The sequence below is a fragment of the Chlamydotis macqueenii genome, chromosome 2 (genome assembly GCF_036417535.1).
Source record: "Chlamydotis macqueenii isolate bChlMac1 chromosome 2, bChlMac1.mat, whole genome shotgun sequence".
Lineage (NCBI taxonomy): Eukaryota > Metazoa > Chordata > Aves > Otidiformes > Otididae > Chlamydotis > Chlamydotis macqueenii.
Window position 1 is genome coordinate 138,795,784 of NC_141557.1, and position 18,847 is coordinate 138,814,630.

Consider the following 18,847-nt stretch of genomic DNA (forward strand, 5'->3'; position numbering starts at 1 on the left):
GTACATTAGAGCAAATCTAGCAAAACAAGAGTAATCTCTTGATTTAAATATATATTATGCAAAACATTTTAATAAAGTACACTTCAACAGGCAGGTTTAGATGCTGCATCAAGATGACTGTAATCCTTTCCTATATAAACTGAGGTTTGTATCACAGAATTAACAAATATTTTAAATTCCTTTCCATACTACATATCAATACAGCAACTCTCTAACAGGATGCCATGAATCTAAAACCTGGACACAAGACCATGCTATTCTCTTAGGAAATCAGTATGAATCAATATGCCGTTCTTCCTACTGAAAAACCATCTTATTTACTAAACACATATTCTGCTCAGCTTTCACAGATTTCATTAAAAACTAAAGATGGCACTAACAGTACTGATGGACAAGCCTTACACAGCACTCGGCATAGTCAACTGCTTTCTGAAATAATTGCTCCTGAATGTGTCTCATGCTGCAGATTTCAAAGAAACGCAGCTGAGTTTCTCTAAGTATTCAATGCATATTCACTCACCAGCGTATCGGAGTTTAGAATCTGTCGCATAAAATCCAAAAAAGAAGAGGCCAGTTCACCTGTGTCTTTGCTAAAACTAGTTATTACTCGCTTTAATACAGTGTACAGAGCACTGCTGTGTTTTCTTAGAGAGCTGTTTTTATAATGAAAAGAGAGAAAATACTTTATTAGTGCATATATTGTGACCATTCCACTGTAACTTGTTATAAGGAAACAACATATATGCAAAATAAATTTGATAAGTTTTATAATTATCAGGTTGAGTTTTGAGTACAAAGCTGGAGCTTCATTATTTTCTCCGTACTCAACTGTTGTTCTCACCAGTGCAGCCTGCAGTTATTTCAGGCTGCACATATATAGCGATACGTACTACAGCACTACCTCTAAAACCTGCAAGCAATTACATTTTCAGCTTTGGCAGAAAAGGGACAGAGTACAGAAACATCTGCTTGCACAAGAGCCTTGCGTACAAAGCAGGACCATGCTTGCTGCTACAATTCCTCTGCATCCCATGAAGCCTAACCACAGAAACAAACCAGAGAGGTAATCATCAACACAGAAATAGCAAGGCTGTGCACTGAAGCTGACAGCTAGACATATGGGATCATAGAAAGAACAGCATCTTTAACCTGCTTACTTTTCATTTGTGGGTTGTACAGCTTCTTGCAGTCTGAGCAGCACAGCTTAGAAGAGTGTTTTGAAAACCTTTTACTGACAAGGCTCCAGGTACTACCTTTTTCTCTTGGGGAACCTGGCAACTTTCTTGCCTCTCTGCACCTCACCTTCAGTGGACAGAAAGAGGTCCAAATACAGCACAAGGAATTAAGTGTCAAAACAACACAATACTGTCCAACAGTCAAAAGGGAGCTGACTCCACAAAAGTAGTTAAAAAAAAAAAAAAAAAACCACACCTCATTTCAAAAGCCTTAATTGCCTCGAGGTCACAATACTCTGGGGAAATGTAAACTGAATCCCTTCAAAATAGAAGGAATGACAGACAGCTCTCCAATGTCCCAGACGAGAGCTCTAACTGCTGAGGACATGAACACCACATCTCATTCTAATCTTCCAGCCTTGGAGCACGGAAACGGAGCGTACAAATCTTTTTTTTCCAATGCTTTGTACTTCTTGAAAGAAAGTGCTCCTGTGTGCATACTGCAGAAATTATTCAGGGGTGGAACCTCAAGTGAAGGAAGACCAAAACACAGAGTAAAACACTGAAGTTCCAAAGAGGAATGAGAACTCAGGTGCCTTATTCCCATATTTCCTACTAGACGAGCAGGAAGCAATTTCACATGGCAGAAGTTTTAAAATAATTTTAAGTTGTCAGAGATATCTTAAAATACCATACCTCTTTAAGTGATAGAAGCCATAGTCATGCTCTGTCAGGAACATCATTGTTCGGATACATGTCAGCAGACAATTGTAACTGCTGTCAGAATTAGTTAATGTTTCCATCAGAGAGTCACAAATTAAGGACATCAGCTCTTTGTTTGGTAAGGAGTTGGAAAGCTGCTCTGATTCAGTCACAGAGCCTTCTGATGAACTTGGTAAAATGAGTGCAATATCCTATAAAAAGTTATTATTATACACATAGTAAAAATGCATTCTGTATACCAGCAATAAGTATAAACCAAACATTAAGTCAGAAACATTAGGTTCTTTCACTACATCTTTATCACCTTATTCCAGTATTTCACAGTTATTACTGACCAGTAATTACAGTTATTGCTAGTCCAGTCTATCTTTTTTAAATCAGTTCTGTTAAGGGTTACAAACCATTATTAATTTTTAAAAACATAAAAGCTTCAAAGGGTGAAAAGCGATAGCAGAGCCACAACTAAAAGCCAAATAGTCATTGGATAATCTTGCACAGTTTCTTGTGTAGGTAGCCAAAATGTCCCTTAATCTCAAAACATTCATCAAAATTAAGAGGCTGCAGACATCACCTAGGAAGTTTAAGATCTACTGTCCCCTCACATTTTACAAGATTGACTTTCACAATGAATTTGCATGGGCAAAGAGGTCTTGTTTATAAACAAATGGCTGATTAATCTCTTCTCACCAACAATGCCCAAATGTCTTTTGCATAAGTGGGTAAGCACTAAAGCAAATAAATATGTGCAACTAGTAAGGCAAATAATGACATGCAAATCTACACACACAACTAATGAGAAACTACTAGGGCTAGTCTATGACTCAGTTTTCAGATAACATTTGTTATTCTGTTCTAGTAACTTAGGTTTTGGTTTTTTTTAATGATGAAACTATCGTAGCAGCATATCATATGTATCTTTATATTTGGAATTTTTAAGAGGTTTCAGTTAGACAGGCAAGAGATACTTATTTATTCAACTGGGTAAAAGGTGAATAATAACAACTCAAGTTTTGCCCGTGGCCCAGAGGGAGAAATGACATCCCTCTCTCAGCTGATGTGACAGTCAATCTTCATGTCATTTCGTTTCTGCTCTTTAATGAGCTATCAGAATAGTGCACATAAAGCAAAAGAGATATCATAAAATGAAAGGATTCAGGAGCAACAAAACAGCAAGTCTGTCAAAGCAGTCAACTGTACACACACCTTTTTTTTTTTTTTTTAAACAATGTCGATACTTTTTTTCTTTTGGAAAAAAATAGGCACCTAAGAAATAACCTCACTGAATTTGTCTCCTACAATTATCAACACACATTATGCATTAAATCTAGAAAATACCTGGTCACAGAGGGACTGCAAAAGGGAAGTCACATATTCAGCGCACTGTTGATGAGTGACATTGTCCCCAGTCGATCGCATCAAAGCCAAGAGCTCCTGGAAAATCTCGGCATACTTTTCATCACCTTTAGTATTTCCATTGATAAGATGCAAAATAGCCAATTTACAAGCTTTATGTGAAGCCAGGGCATCCAATAAAGCAAGCAATCGAGTGGTCTGTCCAGTGTATTGTTTCTCTTTCTCTTCTGTGTTGCTGAAAGGATATCAATGCACTTTGAATATGTAGGAAAAGTTGTTTTAAAGTGATCTAAAAAACTATAAAAACAACCATTACAGGAGTCTCATAATTCTGCATTTAAAAAAAAAAAAAAAAAAAAAAAACAAAAAAAAATCTAGTTTACATACTTCAACTTATAGTTTCATTTACTTGTTGAAAATGGTTCAATTTTCACTAAATGACTTCTGGTTGCATCACAAATTAACTAATCTACTATGTATTTAACGTACTATAGGGCATCTAATTGTATACGGAAAGGTAAGTTTTTATACAAAGCGGATCTAATTCCCTGTGGACAGCTATGCTCTTAAATAAGCAGTACTCATTGTTTCAAAACCCTCTGAATTTGGAGAATTCAACTGCCTCCAGCTGACAAGCATCTACTCGTTTTCCTGCTAGAATGCAAATCCCAGCATAGCAAACTTTACTGGCCTACTTTTCTTATTTAGATCAGACAGGTCCTTTAGGAGCACTTCACAGATGAGATACAGCTTTGTAGGGACAGCCTGAAGAAAATCTTCCTAAAATACTTACCATAAACATACAATGTGAAACTGTCAACATCAAAACTTAGAAGTATGAGATGGTTTCTTGGCAACATTAAGCATTATCAGGACACAGTATACAGCACTAGACTGAGAATTCATTCATTTCATAGTGGATAAGTAATATTTCTGAAAGTGTTTTCCTCCTGATAAATCTACTGCACAGAACCAGGGTGAATTTAACAGTTCATTGAAGAAACCTTTGCAATAGAAAACAAAGATACCTTTGTAGGTCTTCTACAATCAGATCCAATACAGTCCTCATGATAAGAAGAGCAGTAGGTGAAGCCAAGTCACACAGCTGAACACAAATACGTCTCAACATATGCTGAATAGGCTGGCAGGATGAACCGGAGAAAGATCGAACTATCTCTTGTATCAGTTTGGCCTGAACATGAAGATGCATACTCCACAGCTTCCTGGTGTTAAGTGCCACCGAAATATCATGTTGTTCAATCACCTGCAGGAACAGAAGGACTGGAAGTTTTTCCTTTCAACTTCTGTCATAAAACCTGAATTCTATCACAAGATATAAGAAATACTAAGTACTAATACTGCCCTCATCAACAACATGGAATGGCACTTTCATTATTATCACTGAATAACAGTGCACGATTCCAGCAAATTAGGTATTCCTTTGAGAGCACGGGTTGTCACACATCTTTTATGCTTACTTATTAAAGATCACAAACTCAAGACTCATGCCAAAAGAAACGAGAGCTTCAATATATCAACAGCTTGGCAGTCAGGGTTAAATTCAAAGGCTTCATAGACAATTATTTAAATAATAGAATGGGAGTCTAGATGATTTCACATGGGAGAAAAGAACAACATATGACTGATAATTTAAAAAGATGCTCCAAATAATAATAATTTTGTTTCTGATAAGAAAGATGTATCTTTCTACATGAACTTAAATGCTTTACAGAAAGTTTAATTCATCGTTTCACATATCTTGTTTTTTTCCACAACTATGAAAATGGCCTAAGGGTTATACACAATGAAAATTCTTTAAAAACTAAATAAATCTAAATTATACCTGTGTTGTCTGCATGGGCAGTGGAAGAGGCAACAATTCTGAAAGCAGTATAAGTCCAGAGAAAAAGCCTTCAGGAATTCTCAAAAGTGAAGTGAGAACTTCCTTCAGCATTAAAGACCAAGTATTGTTCGCCAAAGTTTCTTCCGAAATGGTAAGTTTTTCATTAACTCCTTGAGTAAAAGTCAGTAAGATATCAACAATGTCATTCTGAATTTTTTGTTCATCGCTATCTAAGCGGCCTGAGAGAGGAATAGAACACAGGAGCATGTGTAAAGAAACAAGTGCTGATGGAACACGCATGTCTTTGAATTCAAAAGATCCACCCCTCAGGAGTTCTGTTAGCATTGTTTTAAGGAGAGTAAGTGTACAGCGGGCCATAGAAATAGTAGTAACTCTGTGAAGTGTGGTGCCCATGTTGACATGGAGTCGCCAAGGCTGAATAAGTACGCTGTTCAGCTTCTGTAATACCCGGATGAAGGTATCCATTCCCTCAGAAGAAAAGAGCTGAATAACTGCAAGATTCCATTTAAGGTCTTTCTGTTGACCTGTACAGGAAAAAGAAATAACATTCCTGTGTGACTAATTTCTCCTGGGCAATCACAGTTACACTTCAGACATGTTAAAGTAGAAGACTCAGAAAACTGCAATTTTTATATTAAGTAGTACAAATATAACAACCATACCTTCTACCAGAGGCGGTGGACATGCAACATGACAAAGAACACGAAGTGCTGTAGGAAGACCAACTCCATCTGGGGTCATTAAACTGTCAATATTCTTTTAGGGGTTAAAAAAAATAAAAGAAAACCTGTATTACAAGGAAGGACTTCACAAGAAATATATCACTAGCTCAGTATTCAAATTCTTATTTAGTTACTTTAAGTATTGCACAAAATTTAAGTTCAATTACTTCACCTTTTGGAAAGCAGTCACAAATACAGCAGAAGAAAAAAAGGAGGGTCAACTTTGTGTTGTAGCTTTATGGCAAGCTAAAAGATTTAAATGGCTGGATCTTTGCCTCACGTAGTTACCTTAGATTTTGTTTCAATAAATATAACTGAGAGCAAGAACTGGCCAACATCATAAGCTTTAATAAAAACATCTGTTTTGGATACTAGTAAATATTTTTGAAATACTATATATTAGTACATACCTAAGATAAAATATCAAATTACAAAAAGTCTAAGCTTATAGAGTACAACTAAAAGATAGCATCTATCTGTATTTTACTAACCTGTTTGATATATTCAATGAGATTTGGAATACAATTTATTTCAAATCTAAGATTTTTCAAAGGTTCAAGCCACTTGCTGAGCTCTGGGGGGAGAAAAAAAAAAAAAAAAGACTTCAGTTAATCAAGTAATTTGTTAGCACATTTATGAACATAAACTTTTTTCAATAAAAATTCACTTAATTTACACAACAGGTACTAACACCAAGTGTGAAATTTGTGAGGTCTACACTGCAGCTGTAGGCAGCTGAAAAGCATCAAAAAAAAGTAAGACTTTGGGACGGGCAATGTATCTCACACACATGGACAAAATTCGGGTCAAGTCAACCCAAACACTCAAAAAATTTTCATCTTATTATATCTATTATTTGTAATTAAACATATTTTATAAAAGATACCAAGGGTCCCAACTCTCAGCCAAAGAAAAAGCCATCAAAAGCAAGAACCAAAGCAGATTCTCCTTAATGTACATAACAGGTTATTACAAACTGAATATTAAATTCCTATTAAATGCCCAAACGAAGCCAATCTCTGCATCAGTAACACATATTCACTCCAGAAGTTCTTATAGATTAACAGTCTCTCTCTTGGTCCAGAATAACCTAAAAGTCCCAAGTTTCTGGGACAAGAGATTTAAAGTTTCAGAACCCATTGTTCCTGAAAATATTTAAAAGAATGTGAAAGTTCAAAGGTTGACTGGATATGAACTGACAACTATTCTGAGACTCATTCCATGATTTGGTTTAATTAACTAGCCTGCTTCCCATGAAACTGTCTCACAATCAGGTAAGGAGAAAAGAAACAAAAGCATGGCACAGGAGGGAATTAAACTAAAACTTCGAATAATTCTCATTTCCTTCAGTGCATTTAAGTTTTGGAAGAAATTATTAGTATGTCTACATGAGTCAGTTAAGCAGTGCAGAGCACAACTCTAGACACCCGAGTTGTCAACGTTCAGGTGTCAGAATAGTCCCCAGCAGGCTTTTTCCAAATGACCGGGGCATGATCTGCGAGTCAACACAAGCCAGGGAACACACCAAGACACAGTTTGGAGGTCAAAAGATTTAGTAAGAGGGTAACATGGACTATTCCATGCCAGCTGGCCTAGGTGCCAGGAAACTGTCCTAGGATTATTTATTACTATATAAAGACCCTATAAGGCCACATCACTAAAAGAAACAACAAAAATAAGAGTCAGCACACTGACTAGTTTGTCCCTTTTTACTCAAATTTCATCTCCTATTTTCAACACAGAAATAATTTCAAACTTCCTCTGATTATCCAAAATTCTTCATGGTAGTTAACATTACTTGAAAAATAATTTAACTATAAAGAATTTCCTATTTAACTCTCATTAACAGAAAAAAAAATTAAACATTATCTCAGTGACTCAACTAATCAAATGCAGCTGGAAAAAGGAATTTCATTATATACATTATCCAAACCAGATGATCGTGAAGCACCAATTACCCACATATAAAAGGTTTCTTCTATACATTCAGACAATTCAGCTGATAATGACACATGCTGTACCTTGCAATTTGGTGTTATTTTCGTCTGCTTTACAAAGCTTCAGCAAAGGCGCCGAGTGCTGTTCCAGCATTTGGACATCACTGGAAGACTGAACCACCAGCAAAACAAGGATGCAGGCATAATTATAAGCAACTGATTTCTTAGACTTTGAGTCTCTGAAACAACAATAAGGATTTTCTTTAGATCTCGGCTAATACGACTGGATATCTGTTAGATTTTCATTCTTTGACCACTAAAAATCTACCTACAGAACTTTTACTTTCATTAAGGATTGCCCCATATAATTATTAACCAAAAAACCCCCGATTTTCTTCTATGCTTTTTGAAAAGTGAAAACTTTCTTTTATATTGACTTTGTATTTATTTCAGCATCCACAAAAGATGAGAGTGAGTCAAGCAGCACACAAATCTTTTTCCATAACTTTGTCTGTTTTTCAAATCTTGTTTTAAAAGCACTTCTACCTAAAGCAGTAAAACTGCCTGTCCAGAGAAAATAATGACAATTTTTAACACTTATAAGAACCTGAAGAACTGAGAGACCCCCACTCCAGAGAGTGCGTAGTATACAGCTTCCTTAATCAAATCTTTGGCTTGTTTCACAGTCAAATCTTGCGCTTGAATGAAAACTGCCTACTTACTGATTTTTTCATTGAGCCAAAAGTCTGACCTATATTACAACACCTTTGTGGATGACCTACACAGATTCTGGATATTAAGTACTTCATTACAAATGGTAAGCCTGACTTTCTATTATGTTCTTCTACTTAAAAGTTGTCTTGTTTTGTTTTTAAACAAAAACATCATGATCTAAAAGAAAAATATATTTTAGATTTACTGAATTATTTATAAAAGATAAGATACTTTTAAAACACAAAAATCTAAAGTATATAAATAAATGCATAAATTACCCTAAAGCTTCTTTGGAATAGTACTCCATTAAAGTAATAAGACTTTGGAGATTTTTCTCCAGACTGAATACATGAGCGACTGCAGATCTTCCCACAGGGTTAAAGGTAATCAAGTAAAGGTTGTGAAGTGTTCCCAGCAGGTCTGAATGGTCAGTCTCCTCATTGGCTGTGCACCGCTGAAAGTGGCAGAATAATTCCGAAATGCACTGTAAAGTCTGTGTTGAATGCAGGAGCCACAGGGCAAAAGTATCCTCATTGGCACCATCTGATTGGAGACCTTCCTCTTGATCCGGATCAGAAAACTGGCAAAGTGCTCTAATCAACAAGTTTGTTGCTTCGTACTCGGAAATAAAGAAAAGAAGACCCTTCTGTGACTGTGCCAGGAAACGCAATATATCTCGTATAGCTTGAAGCACACCTGGATGTGCGCCTGTCACTGGAATAGACAGTAGCAAAGTAATGCATTCCAAGAAATGGTGACTATGAAGATATCTGGGAAAAAAACACCAAACACAAACACGAAAATAATCAGTAATATTACAATATGACAATATCTGTCAACACTGCATACTAACATCATATAAAATTACAGGCCTCCTAGCTTCACCACTTACTGCCCTGTGGACTATGAGAAATAACAACTTTCTACTAAGTAGTACAAAATTTTAGTCTTACAAAACATAATTTCTATAATATTTACAGGAAATAAATCCATAAAGTTCTGATCTCAAAAAAAAAAAAAAACAAACCCAAAACAAAAAAAAAAATCTCACCTTATCTACAAACAAAACAACACTTTATTAAATTAGCTGTATCTGAATCACCAACAATGCTGCACTAAATGTTTTAAATGTGCTAAGAAATCAATCATTACAGCATTTTTAAGAGGTAATTTGAAGATTCTTTGCAAATAGTAACTTATATTCGGCCATGACCTACACTGCTACTATCAAAGAAACTTGTTAGCATTTAGAGAAATACTTTCCACACAAAAACTTGTTAACAGAGAAATAACCCACGGGATCCTTTCAATGGCTGAAGTCAGGCAGGTCTCAACAGCTCTGCCTGTGCCATAAAACAGTGAGCTGTGCTGACACAACTGCATAACTACTAAGCAGGGCTAGCTTATATCTTGCCAGCTTGGTATAGAGACAGAGGTATTCCAGACTTTTTTTATCCATATGCAGTGTCCCAAGACAACAAAAGGAAAACGTTCTACATCTATGACAATTTTCAAATACGCACTGGTACAGCACCCAGCACAACTCACCAGGACCTATGAATGCGACCGAAGTGCTAGCACAGTACCAGTAATAACAAGAGGTTAATTTCTTGTCATATGCATGCTAGGTTGATTGAAAGACAACAAAATAACAGGTACATTAACTATCAAACTCAGACTTTATAAGCGTAATCCAGAATACTCCAATAAAGTACAAAGTGAAATATCTAGAAAAGTGTTGGTCAACAAGGTCATCCTTAAAAAACACCCACATCAACCTGGAGGAAAGTGAACTTGTAACTGCCATACCTAAACAGGACAGGGTAAGGATCATCCCTTTCTGGAGGGCCTGTAATACGTGCCATGGTTGGGAAAGATTTCACAGGTGGCTGAATCATTGTATGAGGAGCAGTTTCCATCAAATGGAAGATCTCTTCAAGAAGACTAACAAGTTTTTCCATCTCTCCTTCGCTTATATTAGAAGATTCCAAAAGATGATCCATGTCCATTGGAGCCTCCACATCATTCTCATATTCTTGGTTGGTTCTTTCCAGTCCTGCCAAGTCTTGGTCCTGTTCTGGCTCCGTGTGATTAGAAAGAGGAGGAGTGTTCTCTGCTAACTGATCAACCACCTTTTTAATATCTGATAGGATCTCATAAAAGTGACATTTCTGGAGAATTGCAGAACCAGCAGTAACTACTCTCACAGTCTGATCTAACAATATAAGTTCCAGCAGTTTCTGATAACCACTTTTTTCATGTACATCTACGCCACCCCTTAGAAACATTTCCATTCCCTCAGTCGTACTAATAACACTATCCAAAGCTTTAAAAGCATTAAGTTTAAGGGAGGATGATACGTGATCTGCAAACAACAGTTCAAATAACACATTAATAACTCCTGCCTGCAAGAGTGTCCTTATTCCTTGAGTCCCACATTCTCCTAACGATGATACCAATTTTGTCCCAGCTTTGAGTTGTCGGACATTCAAAGCAATGGGCTGTTTGAGAGCTACCTGAAGGTTTAAAGCTTGCAGAGTCCAGTCTACTAGCTGGGTAATATAGTCTTGCTTTGTGTCTTTCACCTGCAGGTAGCTCAATCCTTTTACTATTAAACTTGGAACTTCTTCTAATGCAGTGACCCACTTAGCACCCCTTTCCTCTTGATATAATTCCAACAGTTCAGTTAATTTAACTGAGGCTTCCACTGCCCCTGAATTTTCTTTTCCTGGGTCTTGGTCCTTTATTTTACCGACTTCATTTTCAAATACAGTCTTGTAAGGGCAGCTGAAGTATAAAAGAGGTCCAAGCTCCCTTTCAAAAGGTTCGTATGTCACAGGAGGCACAGATGCCAAATCCTCAGGAGTATATTCAATATCAAAGCTTGGATACTTAAATGTTTCACGTTCCAGATCAGCAATTCCATCTTCATCACTTGAAATCTGCTCATACCCATCATCTCCTAAAAATTAAAAGATTCAGTTAAAAATAAAACCGATTATGGATAAACCAATTCATAACTGCTGAGAATCCACTCAAAATAAAAAAAAAGTAATCATTAATTTAATAAAAATATTACTGGTTAGAGAACAATCATACACTAACATACAGAAAGCTTTCTCTCTGCAGCGAAAGCCCCAGTTGACGGATTTTTTTAATAAGTAACGGAGACATTTAAAACAACGTACAAAGCAAAAAAATTAACTAGGGTACACATTACTGCAACAATATTGCCAAATTTTCATCCTATGATTGCACCTATCATAAAATTTCAGGCCTGAAATTTTGCACAGGCATGGGTGGGAACTTTAAGTAACACAAAATGATGACTGCTGACTATTACATAAACAACTATACTTGATTTTTAATTAAGAAATAACTTCTTCCACTACTTTCCTACATTTTCAAACAAAACAGATAACAAGATCGATTTTCACCTACAAAAGCTGTACCTGTTTTCCTCTATTTATAGAAAGTAGCAGGAAGATCTGCTATAAAGGAACAAATATTCCACAGCAAAACACTGCTCTTGAGAGATGTCAAAATCATGAATAAGGCAGGCAATGGTGCAATGATGAAAGGAAAAAAATACAGTTCTCTTTGCACCTAGTCACCATAATGGTACTGCCATCAAAATTTCATAAACCTGATTTTTCCCTTGACCTTTTACAACTTCACTTACCTTCCCCCTCTTCCTCCTCTTCACCCTCTTCTTCATCTTCATCTTCCTCCTCCTCTTCCTCTTCCTCATCAGCAATACTCTCTACTGTATGGTCGTCATCGTCATCATCATCATCATCCTCATCCTCCTCCTCTTCAGCATCCACATCATCCTCATCTTCTCCTTCATCTGGCTGATCTTCCTCCACTTCTCCATCATCAGAATACTGGCTTTCTTGATGAATGGATGTTCGATCAGGAGAAATGGGCTCAAAGTAATCCTCCCTATGGTCCACATCATCTTCTTTTTCCCCAACCACTAAAAATACGTACAAAGTTTAAGAAATTAGTACTTCTCCGAAATCAGTGCTCAATGATATGTTTTAGAATTTTGCATTATGCATAATGGAAATATAAAAAATGCATCTTGAAGAAAATCTTCAGGTGATTTGACCGAACACAAGCAACAAACACTTAATTCAGTAAGGCTAGAAAAAAATATGTAAAGAGTTTTTGGCACTTGCGACCCATAGAGAGACCAGAGAACTCAGCAGATGCTGCAGAGGGGTGGAGAAGGACAATGAATATCAGAGTCAACATGTATTTAACATCTAGAAAATCTATTTAAAATATGAGCAGCATGTTCAAGCAGGTCAGCAGTTGATATTCTCAAATTTACTAAATTTTAAACGGATACAATTTAACATAGCCAACAGATTTTCTTTCAAATCCCCTTCTTAAAACTGAATCTGTTCAGCAGGAGCAACAGCAGACAGGAAATCTCACCCCAGGCAGGAACACAGAATTCTGCCTCCACTGAGCAGTGAAGTGCAGCAGATAAATCACAGTCTGCTCTCATTCTACCTGACACTGGCATAGGTTCATCCTCATCATCATCAGGAGGTGGGGGGCCTGGAGGCGTCCTTGGTCCTCTAGGTTGTGGTCTTGGAGGGCTGCCATTGAACTGGTCTTCTTTCTCTCCATCAACTATATTTATTTTGAAAATAAAAACTTGGATTTAATGGAATCACAGGAATAGAAGCGGGAAAATTTAGTTATTCAGTGCTACTTTTGACTCGGAAATATCTCCATTTCCCAGCTGTTATTTAATCTGTATTCTGCCTCTGCAGTATGTGAACCAGTTTTCTGAAGTCACTTTTGATGTAAACAAAAACTACATCAATAAGTAAGCTTATTAACACTACCGATATTTTTTTAATGTAATACCGGGTTAAAATTAACATGAGTAGTTGCCATTTTTGGCTTTGACACTAGCCATACTGTAAGTCTACCAATAATACTTGAGTTACTTTTAAAAAACTTTTACATTTAAATAAACTGATTTTTACAGTGTACAAACCCTACTGTTTTTTACTACAGAGTATTGAAATTTTGCAAGCCATTATCTGTACCTTGACCAAGACAGTTCTAGTTTTAAATCTAAAACCAAAACTGAAGCAGAAGCTTGCTCATGGATTCTATTCATGGCCATTCTAATATCAATGCAAGTAATGCACTCTCAAAAAAGCACTAGACAAGAATCTATTTAAAAAAGAAAATACAAAACTAAAGGACAAAGACACAAAGCTAGAAAAATAAAGCCATTGTTAAAATGTGAAGGAATCTGGGTTTTTTTAAGATAGGATACCATGTTGATTTGGAAAAAAAAAAAAAAAACCAACAACAAAAAAAACAACAAAACCACCAACTATGTCTTCTCATAAGGCTTACCATGTTTTGTGTTTCTTTTCAAACCAGGCTGTTGCTGGGGAGGTGGTGGCGGAGGTGGGGGTGGAGGAGGTGACTCTCTCTCATGACTTATTACTCTGTCAACTGAGCCATATATTGCCAGAGTCAGACAGTTGTACCACCCTCTTAGAACCAATCCATCTGTGTTGACCTGTTTTTTTAAAAAAAGAAAAAGCACTTAAAAATAACACAAGACAACTTCAGACAAGTTATTTTAATATCACTGTATCAGTATCTGCACAAAAGTAAGAAACGAGAACTGAATATTAAAGTATCTCTTTACCCCACATTTTGAAAACTGAGAAAAATTAAATATATCGATCATCACAACAAACAAATCTTGCTCTAAAAGCATTCAATTCCTTGCAAAATATTGCCTAATCAACTACAGGACATTAATGAAAAAAAAACATTACCATGGCTCACAAAAACACTGATCTGAATGAAATAAACCCAAAGAGAACTGAAAATGATGTGCTTAGCTGTGGCCTGCAGCCACAATGTTCTGATTCATATTTGCTCATAAGTAGCGGATAGTTCTATTGGTAATCTCCATAGGAATTGTCAAGCAATCAAATCTTCTACAACTCATGTCATTAAAGATGCGACTCTAAAGTAATGAGTATCTGAACTACAGGCAGGTTTTACAATGAGATCCTACACAATAAACACTTTACACAGTGCTAGCGCACCACACAACTATATTGATACCTAAATGACAGATATGTAGAAAAGGAGGTTTAAATTACATTGCATTACCTTTGCGTTGGGTCTGAAAATAATTGAAGTGTTTTCATCATATTCAAGGCTGTTAAGTAAAAATACAAAGTTATTTTTCTGTAATACAAAGGATTTTCACAGAAGTGAAACACAACAGTACTAAACAGATAAGCCAATAATAACATACTGAACAAATACATGCTCTTACAAACAAGAGTGAAAAATCCCTTATTTCTACATAATACTTTCCATTAATATATATGGGCTTTGTAAGTTTAAAAATAACAGAATCATCTCTTCTTTGAAGCATGAACCTCTGTCCTCCCACACAGACTGGAGGAAAAGGGCAAGAACACAAACTAGCAAAAACCAGATCAAACATGAAAATCATAGTAGATATAAATTTGCTATTGTGCATTTTCCGCAGAAAAAAAATTCTCAGGAAGAAAAGGTACACAATGAAGTCACAAACCAATCGTGAACATACTTACCTCCCCAGTCTATCAAAAACAGGGGCACTTGGCTTACTGACATTGTTGAAAAACAAGTCCAGTTGAAATGTATGTGGGGATGTCTCCCTGGAAACAGAACAAAAGTAAAAATTAAACCCTTCCAGCTCTTTATCAGAGTAAGTAGGACTAAAAAGGGAAACAAAAACCCGCCACTTATAAATTATACTGTTTAAATAATTCCCAAAAATAATTACAGGCTCAGCAGACATATAAATGCATTTTGCCTTTTTATACCCAAGGTTCTATCGAAGCATAGAATCATTTAGGTTGGAAGAGACCCTTAAGTTCAAGAAAAAATAACAGGAAGGTGTTCCAGAATCAGATACCTCGTATCTTTCACTTACCCATAAGCCCTATTGTCAGGCAAATTCGTGTGAGCTCTCACTCCTGGAGGAATGACACGTACTTCATTTATGTAAACCACACATGGAAAACGGACTACATCTATATTGGTACTTTGCTACAAAACAAAGAATAAAGAAAGTCTAAGAAATGTAAAATGCAAACACATAATGCGCTCATATTCTTTATTAATCAAATTAAGGTTGCAATCCTAATGATCAGAAAATTCAGTTCTGTAAAATGCTACACACTGTTAAACAGTTACACAGAAACAGGTTGGGTTTTTTTTGTAATCTCCTGGCAGTTTTCATATATTTAACACTATTTTTTATAAAAAGTGTTACTGGTTTATTTACATAATTGGTTCCTTTTATTTGCAAGAATCTTTTAAACAGAAACAGGGGTTTTTTTCCTAACAGGAGGTATGTTGGGGTAAAAACTGGAACTTAAATTACTAAAGAAAGACTATGTATATGGTTCCTTTTTAATAAAACATATCAATTTTATAATTAAAGAAAAAAACCCACATGGTTTAATTTTAAACATTAGCAAACTTCTATTTCAAATTTAACATTATAAATGATAATAACACTATAAATCTGTTTTAGTAGACCTGTACAAAAATTCTGTACAATGCTTGTTTCCCAAATTTTGCAGCAACATCTGAAAACCTTTTGCAATAACATTTGTTTACCACGCAGAAATAGCAAGTAGAAAGAATTCTTATGCTTCATCACTCCTAGAAGATGTTTGAGCTAACTAGGAAGTAATCATAAAGTAATCATAAAGCTACGAAACAATTAAAGCTGAAAGTCTCCTCTCACTAAATTCACTATACTAAGACCTAATTATATTTATACATCATCTCTATCTTGTATACACTCACAAAATAGTACATATATATCAGCTATGTGTCCAACTGTAAGGATATAGAATCTTTCTTAATCAGAAGCTCAGAATCACATTTCTCACTGAATGTTTCCAATTAGCAAACTGAAATAGCAGACTGCTAGGAAAAAAAAAAAAACAAACCACTGATCCAAGTGCCTACCAAGATAACTAAAAAATTAAAATTAAGAAATAAATTGACCTTCAGTCAAAGTTATATAACTTTCACCACAATCAGAAAGCAAATGAAACCCCAAAATTACCAGCATACAGCAAGAAAATACTAAGACTTTTAGAAAGCTAATAAACAAAAAAATAGACACAAATAAAGTTTTTTAAATAATATTTAAGCATCTGCTCTTGGGCACATATTACTGCCATCTAATAAGAAACCTACATATAATATTTTAGCACACAAATACAACATCTTGGCCTAAGGGCTGACATACTACAAGCAGGACGGTAGAACAAAAGCAACCCCGCTATGACAGAGAGCGCAGCTTTACTAGCAGAAATGGGGCGACTGTAGCCTATGAGGAGCGAGGGCTGTGGGAGCTCTCTGCTTTGCCTTTAAAAAATGTGGCAGACTCAGATTCCTGGAGGAGGGGCTGCTGCTGAGGAGGCTGCATCCCCAGCAGCACTGCCCAAAGAAAGACAAATTCCTGCTTAAATGATGTGGGATTATGCCCTGACAGCCATGCAACATCATCATCAGGATCGCAAGTTAATCCAATCAACTTTCCCTCCAAAACATTAAAAAAAACCCTATATCAGAAATGCTCAAGACATATTAATCTGCATAGCGAAGCCAAATAAATAATTTTATTAGAAAACTCAGCAGTACTTTTCAAGAACTGTAAGTTTCAAGGCAAGACTCATAACCCACTTCTTAGCTGAAGAATTGGTATAACATAAAGAAGTCTTTTCTGCAACATGTAAAATACACTTTGGTTTTTTTCTTTAATAAAAATTCAATATGCTTCAGGTTTGGAAAATGTCACTGTCAAGAATGAAAGTGCCAGAAAACATTATACACAATGAAAAAATGTTCAATAAGAGAACATACTGTCCTGGAGGGGAACAGGAGTGGCTAATGTTTCCTACCCAGGGGAACAGCAGTGGCTAGCATTTCCTGCCCGATACTGTGTTAAACAGTAGAATTAAAAAATACACACGTCTCCCTGATCCTGGCAGCTATAAAGGACTCCACAGTAACTTCCCGTTTGTTTTTAACTGCAGCATAAGCTCAAAATACATAGTTTTCTTTCTCTAATGTCTGTCCATGAACACAGTTGAGATCATCCATGATTCTATAACACCTTTCTCATGTTACTACACTCTTCGTTTCCCCTCTGATGGTCCCCTTATTCCTCCAGCTAGCACAACGGGCTGAGCCCATGGCAAACTTGCTGCAACACAAGCAGCTTCAGGGATGCTCAGGATCCCAACAGCCTCCAAGTGAACTATTTGCACAATCTCCCGCTGCTAAAGCAAGCTTGAAGTATTAATTCTGTTCATGGTGCACGGAGGCTGCATGAATCTAAGGGAACATCTCACGTACCCACAAATATCCCTCCTCCTCATTAGCTACATTAAAGCATTAGGTATCTCACAACTGGCCGGGTATGGTCCTCTCCCTGACTTCCTTATGGACTTCCCGAATCAGCTTTACCCTTTTCGTTTCCCCGCTGGCCTCTCTTTCCCGTTACCTCTAAACCCTCGCTCCTTCCCCACCGCAGTACCCTCCCTCAGCCCCCTGCCAGTGGCACCCCGGTCTGCCAGGGCAGCGGCTCCGGGAGCAAGGCGGGAAGGGGCCGGAGATCCCTCCTCGGCGGGCACCTGGCATGGGCCTGCCCCCTCCTGCCCAGCCACCCGCTGAGGCGAGGGCTGCCGCCGGGGCCTACTCCCACCCCGCTCCGTGCCCCGCAGCCGCCGCGGGCCTAGGGGACCCCGGCGCGGGCAGGAGCGCGCCGGCAGCAGCTGGGAAGAGGGAAGATGAGGGGAGCGGCGGCGGCGCCGCATTTACCTCTGCACTCTGGTGCTTGAACGTGTCTAAAAACAGCAGCTCGGTTGCGGTGTCCACCGCCATCTTGGCTCCGGCCGAGGGGGGAAGGGCTTCCGGGCGGCAGCGCCAACGCTTCCGGGACGCCGCCGTGCCCGGGGGTGGGTGGGGCCTGCGTGGACGGGGAGGGGCCTGGCGGCGCGAGGAGGCCGCCGACCGTTTCCCGGCCCGCGCGGGAGCCGCCCGCCCTCAGCGCCCCGAGGGGAGGCGGAGCCGGGGCCGCCGGCGGGGGAGGGCCCAGCGCCGCCGCCCCCGCTGCTCCCCGGCTCGGGAGAGGTGCGGGGCCACCCGCGGTACTGGAGCAGAGCAAAGCCAGCGGCGGCTCGGGGAAGGAGAGCGCGGGGAGGCCGGGCGGGCTTTCCTCTCCGCCATGGAGGCAGCGGGGGGGGAGCGGCGCCGCGGCACCCGTGCCTGCAGGCTGAGCTT

At 37.9% G+C, this 18,847-nt stretch overlaps 1 protein-coding gene across 1 annotated transcript in view; it reads right to left on the reverse strand.

Annotated features, from left to right (window-relative positions):
• Positions 1-18,489, reverse strand: part of VIRMA (vir like m6A methyltransferase associated) — a 26,840-nt gene extending 8,351 nt beyond the window's left edge. Inside the window, exons 1-17 of the mRNA XM_086741035.1 lie at positions 18,386-18,489; positions 15,474-15,589; positions 15,109-15,195; positions 14,657-14,705; positions 13,880-14,048; positions 13,013-13,135; positions 12,171-12,467; positions 10,298-11,450; positions 8,767-9,258; positions 7,859-8,013; positions 6,329-6,411; positions 5,778-5,871; positions 5,095-5,639; positions 4,280-4,515; positions 3,234-3,486; positions 1,872-2,089; positions 521-653 (exon numbers count right to left, since the gene is read on the reverse strand). Of these exons, the coding sequence (XP_086597161.1) occupies positions 521-653; positions 1,872-2,089; positions 3,234-3,486; positions 4,280-4,515; positions 5,095-5,639; positions 5,778-5,871; positions 6,329-6,411; positions 7,859-8,013; positions 8,767-9,258; positions 10,298-11,450; positions 12,171-12,467; positions 13,013-13,135; positions 13,880-14,048; positions 14,657-14,705; positions 15,109-15,195; positions 15,474-15,589; positions 18,386-18,448 (4,266 nt within the window). The 5' untranslated portion in view covers positions 18,449-18,489. The remainder of the gene's footprint in view (positions 1-520; positions 654-1,871; positions 2,090-3,233; positions 3,487-4,279; positions 4,516-5,094; positions 5,640-5,777; positions 5,872-6,328; positions 6,412-7,858; positions 8,014-8,766; positions 9,259-10,297; positions 11,451-12,170; positions 12,468-13,012; positions 13,136-13,879; positions 14,049-14,656; positions 14,706-15,108; positions 15,196-15,473; positions 15,590-18,385) is intronic.
• Positions 18,490-18,847: the final 358 nt, after the last annotated feature.